The sequence below is a fragment of the Poecilia formosa genome, unplaced genomic scaffold (genome assembly GCF_000485575.1).
Source record: "Poecilia formosa unplaced genomic scaffold, Poecilia_formosa-5.1.2 Scaffold570, whole genome shotgun sequence".
Taxonomy (NCBI): domain Eukaryota; kingdom Metazoa; phylum Chordata; class Actinopteri; order Cyprinodontiformes; family Poeciliidae; genus Poecilia; species Poecilia formosa.
Genome location: NW_006800509.1, coordinates 116,002 through 122,499, shown reverse-complemented (window position 1 = coordinate 122,499; position 6,498 = coordinate 116,002). Strand labels below are relative to the sequence as shown.

Here is a 6,498-nt window from a genome sequence, read left to right as displayed (position 1 = left end):
AATGCATATGAGAGATAGAAGTTCATTCAAGTCCGTAAAGAAACCTTCCACATATGTTGGAGTTTTGTATAAAATTAGTGTCAAAGTTTGTGGCCTTTTAGCTCAATTCCAAGATACTCAAAAGACGTGAAATTGCCCAAAGAGATTTTACTACAATTTATAGTATTCTTAAATATTGAAGCCACGCCTCCTAAGAGCGTCCTACTAGTTCTCATTGGTTGTTTTGGTCAGAACGGTTCATTACTTTAACCAGTAATAGTAATTCAGGAAGGAGGTGGAGGAGATTGATTGTTTTCACAGATTATCTGTCTCATAACAAACTGCTACGACATGGTGACAGCTTTAAAAAATATGGAGAAAACATATTTTTTATTAAAGTTATGTACTGCAGCTTGAATAAAATGCAACTACATAGCATTTTTGAGAAGTCTGGATTGTAGAGCTGGTCCAGTGTTCCACGACCAGGACAAAAACCACACTGTTCTTCCTGAATCTGAGGTTCGACTATCCGACGGACCCTCCTCTCCAGGATCCCTGAATAGACCTTACCAGGGAGGCTTAAGAGTGTGACCCCCCTGTAATTGGAGCACACTCTCCTGTCCACTCTTTTGAACAGGGGGACCACCACCCCAGTCTGCCAATCCAGGGGGACTGCCCCCGATGTCCATTCGATATTGCAGAGTCGCGTGACCCAACACAACCCTGCAATCCAGAGCCATAGGGAACTCCGGGTGGATCTCATCCACCCCTGGGGCCCTGCCACTGAGGAACTTTTTAACTACCTCATTGACCTCGTCCCCAGAGATTGGAGAGCTCAACCCAGAGTCCCCAGGCTCAGCTTCCTCAATGGAAGGCATGTTGGTGGGATTGAGGAGGTCTTCGAAGTATTCCGCCCACCGGCCCACAACGTCCTGAGTCGAGGTCAGCAGCACTATAAACAGTGTTGGTGCTGCACTGCTTCCCCCTCCTGTGACGCCGGATGGTGGACCAGAATCGCCTCGAAGCCATGTGGAAGTCTTTTTCCATGGCCTTTCCAAACTCCTCCCACGCCCGAGTTTTTGCCTCAGCAACCACCCGAACCGCATGCCGCTTCGCATGCTGCTTCAGGGGTCCCACAGGCCAAAAAAGCTTGATAGGACTGCTTCTTCAGCCTGACAGCATCCCTCACCAATGGGTTTGAGGGTTACCACCGCGACAGGCACCGACAACCTTGCGGCCGCAGCTCCGATAAGCCGCCTCGACAATGGAGGCACGGAACATGGTCCACTCACTCATTGTCCTCTACCTCCCCTGGAACGTGTTCGAAGTTCTGCCGGAGATGGGAGTTAAAGCTCCGTCTCACAGGAGACTCTGCCAGATGTTCCCAGCAGACACTCACAACACGTTTGGGCCCGCCAGGTCTGACCGGCATCCTCCCCCTCCACCGGAGCCAACTCACCACCTGGTAGTGGTCATTGGACAGCTCCGCACCTCTCTTCACCCGACTTTGTCATCGTATCATTGGATATGTGGCCGTATGTCTTAGAAGACATACGGCCACATATCCAATGATACGATGACAAAGTCGATCATCGAACTGTGGTATAAGGTGTCCTGATGCCAAGTGCACATATGGACACCGTTATGCCCGAACATGGTGTTCGTTATGGACATTCTGTGATGAGCACAGAAGTCCAACAACAGAAAACCACTGGAGTTCAGATCGGGGGTGCGTTCCTCCCAACCACGCCCCTCCAGGTCTCACTGTCATTGCCCACGTGAGCGTTGAAGTCCCCCAGCAGAACAAGGGAGTCCCCAAGAGGGGCACTCTCCAGTACCCCCTCTAAGCACTCCAAGAAGGGTGGGTAATCTGAACTGTTGTTCGACCTGTAAGCACAAACAGTCAGAACCCGTCCCCCCACCCGTAGGCGGAGGGAGGCTACCCTCTTGTTCACCGGGGTAAACCCCAATGTACAGGCGCCGAGATGGGGGGCAACAAGTATGCCCACTCCTGCCTGGCACCTCTCACCGTGGGCAACTCCAGAGTGGAAGTATGAAAAGTATGGAAGGTAAAGGACTTCTTGTCCATATTACAAAATCACAATCTCTGAAGTTTTTGGTTGTAACCTTAAAGGTGAATAGGTTGAAGGTGTATGGTAACTTTTGTCTGGAGTTTTTGGGCATAAATGAACTTTCCTCTTTTTTTTATTTATCTACAATGGCTCTAATACACCGTAAGAAGACTATGTGTATGTATAAGACTATGTGTATCCTGCTTGTTGTTTTAATCTAGAGAAGTGTATGTTTTAAAAATGAATGAGACGTCCCTCTGTGCGGTCTGCCCTTTGCAGAGCAGCAGCAGCCAGCCAGCCAAAGCGTCCCAGCAGCAGCAGCAGCAGCAGCCGTCATCCTCCCCCACCCTGCTGTCCAGCCCCAACCAGAGCAGCTGGGAGGCCCGGCCCCTGCCGGCCCCGGCGAGGCCAAAGGTCAACAGCATCCTCAACCTGTTTGGCCAGTGGCTTTTCGACGCTGCTCTTGTTCACTGCAAACTGCACAGCGGCCTGAGCCGGGACCCCAGCATGACTGGTAAGCAGGGAGCCTGTGGGCCGCGGAACTTTCAGCTGATTGCATGGTACCAGTCTGCGTGTTATGTTGCTGTTCATTAGTGTGTTTATTTTTTCTGTTGTGGTGGTGGTCTGTTTTTATCGTGAGTTGTTGGGATTTGTTTTCTTTATTTATTTTTTTCACTGTCTCTGAATCTTTGTTGTTTCTGTGTGTGGAGGGCTTGGTTAGAAGTGGCCATAGATGAGATTTTTATCCGATCCTGATCCATTTTGCATCAGACAGCTAATCTAAACCTGGCTAATGCTACAACTATATTCTATGGATTTGGTTTACAGTGACGTTCTATTAAAAGTCCCCAAAAGCACTTATTGCTTTTAGATTTACTAAGTACTTTGGTTTCATAATTGATTCTCCTTATCTCTTCTTTTTGATGTAATGTCCTGCACGTGTCTACCATGTCTGAGATACTGTCCAATACTTTCAGTGGGTCAAAAGTCATGTATCAAACAAAACAACTAGAAAAATACAATGAATTGATCCCAAAATATTGGATCTGCTTTGATTTTTGTCTCTCTTCACTATTTCTGTTATCTTGCAGCCTCTTTTATCCAAATTCTCCTTTCTTATAAATCTTGTAAGTAGGAACGGCAGCTTCTTTTCCTCACTTGATTTGCGTTTCTTGACAAATCTTCCTGCTTTTCAGTTGAATTTCTCATGACCATTGCCATTACCACCATGGTTTCATGCCCCCCCACTCCTTGTCATATATATATAAATTAAAAAAGACCACCAGCGTTCGTTTAACGCTTTTCCAAAGGTGATGAAATGGATTTCACCTACTGACCATTTGTCTAAACCATAATGTCTCCAGTTTGTTGACACCATTTTCCCATTTCAGTTTTTCTCTTTGTTTGAATCATGCTAATCTATTATTGCGTTTCGGACCCTCCCTCTACTTCTGCATTGTGTTTTGGTTTGTGTAATTTTTTATTTATTTATTTATTTATTTATTTATTTATTTTAATGTGTTCAGTTTGAGTTGTGACTTTTTTATTTATTTATTTTTTTTAATTGGCTTGATGCCTCGGTGCATGAAGTGAATGATCTGTACTTCAGGTGACCGTCATGTTAACTGCGACATCACAAAAAGCTGACACAGGGATTTTGCTTTGCCACTTTGAATGACCCAGTTTAGCACGACTTACACTACATGTAACACACAGAGGTGCAGCTTGAATGGCAAACTCTTTGTGTCAGGTTTTCCTTCTTGAATGCTCTTGAAGAGGAGTGTCTGTTTGGAGTCACTGTAGTCTGTTTTTCCTTCTCTTATCTCAATAAATGTCTTCTTTTTATTTGCTTTGATGTGTTGGATATCTACGGATGGCTTTTTCCATTCAGCTGTAATAGATCTGTTTGTGTTTGCCTGTCCCTAATACCTGCATGCTTTTAAGAATGAGCACATTGCCCCGGTCCTCTCATTCCCTGTCTTCCTGCTCGCCACAGCGATAGCCACTCAGATGGGCCTGGAGCTGAGGAGGAAGGGTTCCCAGATGTCTACCGACTCCATGGTGCCCAACCCGCTGTTCGACATCAATGAGTTCCCTGAGAGCTATGAGGCAGGACGAGCCGAGGCCTGCGGGACGCTCTGCCGCATCTTTTGTAGCAAAAAAACCGGAGAGGATATTCTTCCTGTTTACCTGTCGAGGTGAGGAACGCCGCAGCCTGAATGTGCTGCGTTCACATGCAGTCTGTACAAGTTTGAAAGGCTTATGGAGGATTTTACTTTGGTTTGTGTAAGTGTGATTTGATGGAGTGTTTGGGCCAGATAAGGATATTTTATTTAAATTACAAGAAGATAATATTTCCAGAAGAACGTCATAAAATTACTGTTTTAAGTTAAATTTTGTTTTGTGCAAGTGTTATCAAATTACGACTTCATTCTTCTAATATTACAACTTTATTCTGGTAACATTTATTCTTGTATCATTTCTAGTTTTTCGTCATATGAGTATGACTTTGTTCTGGTACATTGAGTTTATTCTTTATTCCTGTGATATTATGACTTTATTCTCATAATTTAATTTTTCTGTCTTAGTTGGCCCATTGTAGTGTGGCAAAGAAATATGAAGATTTCTGTGTTTTGTCCTTCTCCCTAAAGGACAAACAAAATCAACTGATGTTTAATAAATGTAGCCACATCATATCTTATCTAAAAAAAATTAAACTAAGTTTTGGTTTATGGACTGATTTATAAGAGCTCTGCCTCACTACTCTTTTTGCATCCTGGTCTACTTAACATTTTGGTTGAACTGGATTAGAATGTGGTGGTAAATAAATCACTAAAACTGCTATTTTCAGTTTTTACCAAGAAAAAAAAGATTAGAAACTACACCTTAGTGTGCTCCTCTGCATTTAGTCTAAGATGCCTCATCTAGTTGATGCTTCTGACGACATCATATGTTATGGATTTCAATCTAAAGCATATTTGTTTTAGTCCAGATGTCTTACAATCTTTACATGCATTTGCATATTGATGCCACCCCCATAATGGAAGATGTTCTGCTGTTCTTCACCTCTTTGTGCAGGTTCTACATGGTTCTGATTCAGGGTCTCCAGATTTCTGATTTCATCTGTAGACCGGTTCTGGCTTCTATCATCCTCAACTCTTCATCTCTTTTCTGTACCGACCTGAAGGGCATCAATGTGGTGGTGCCCTATTTCATTGCTGCTCTGGAGACTATTGTGCCGGACAGGTCAGACTCTACACTAGCAAATATTTACTGTTTCTATCTACCTTTGATCTTACTCTTAATGGTGCTATAGGATATTTTATATTTTCATCCTGTTTTTTTTTGTTTTTTCTTTAGGGAGCTGTCAAAATTCAAAATGTATGTAAATCCTACAGACTTGAGGAGGGCTTCCATTAATATCCTTCTTGCCATGCTGCCTCTGCCACATCACTTTGGCAACATCAAATCTGAGGTAAACTCTCCACACTCTGCCCTCTGCTCTCTCTGGCACAGCTTTTTTTATTCATTGGAAATGTATATTATTTTTTGTACAATTTTGACGTAATTACTGCTTTGAATATGTTTTTTTTAGCAGTTGGTCTTTTTTGAATCCGTATACTCAGGTTAAGGATTAGTCGATTAGTTGAAGATTATTTCAGTAATCAATTCATCATACTTAATCATTTCAGCCCTAGTTTTCATACAGGCTAGCAGAAATCGCTGTTCAACATATGCAAATAACGTCTCTCATGCTGGTTCGTGTCCTTCAGGTTTTGTTGGAGGGAAAGTTCAACGAGGAAGACGGCTGGCCTCATGACCAGCCCGTCTCCTTCCTGTCTCTGAGGCTGCGTCTCGTTAACATCCTCATCGGAGCTCTGCAGACTGAGACCGATCCCACCAACACACAACTAATCCTCGGTAAACCCTCCTTCCCATTTCTATGTACATGGCTAACCTACACCAGGGTTTCCCACAGAAAACTTGTTAAGCCCGGTGGTCAGGGTGCCGAGGTGGTCCACTGGTGGTCCACCGTGTTTTTGTATTAAAAGATGTTAAGGTGACATGAAATTTTAAAATATCACTCAGTAATTATACGTTACAGGAAAACATTGCCAGTGAAACACTACTTAAACCCACAACCAGTCTTAAAAACAACTAATCACAATATAAAATTAAAATGAATATCAATTATTTGCACTTTTGTTTAATCCAAATTAAGTCAGCAGTTCCATCAGGCCCCCCAGGGCTTCAGGGGCCCCATAAATGCTAATATTTTAACACAGACCACAGATACATGAATGTAACACTTGTTTATTGAGATGATCAATGCTGCTAAATTTGATTCAATTTCAGCATATATGGATTAAAAGATTTTAAATTGTTTAACATTTAAATGTAAGAGTTTAAGGAGCTGGCAAGTTTACTTTGTAAAAGTTCAGAGAAC

The 6,498-nt window shown here is 43.1% G+C and overlaps 1 protein-coding gene across 1 annotated transcript in view; it reads left to right on the top strand.

Annotated features, from left to right (window-relative positions):
* The window catches only part of LOC103129698 (Ral GTPase activating protein non-catalytic subunit beta), a 52,169-nt gene that overhangs the window by 34,681 nt on the left and 10,990 nt on the right, over positions 1–6,498 (top strand). The window contains exons 9-14 of the mRNA XM_016665326.1: positions 2,331–2,565; positions 3,143–3,178; positions 4,048–4,249; positions 5,130–5,297; positions 5,412–5,526; positions 5,825–5,972. Coding sequence (XP_016520812.1) covers positions 2,331–2,565; positions 3,143–3,178; positions 4,048–4,249; positions 5,130–5,297; positions 5,412–5,526; positions 5,825–5,972 — 904 coding nt within the window. The remainder of the gene's footprint in view (positions 1–2,330; positions 2,566–3,142; positions 3,179–4,047; positions 4,250–5,129; positions 5,298–5,411; positions 5,527–5,824; positions 5,973–6,498) is intronic.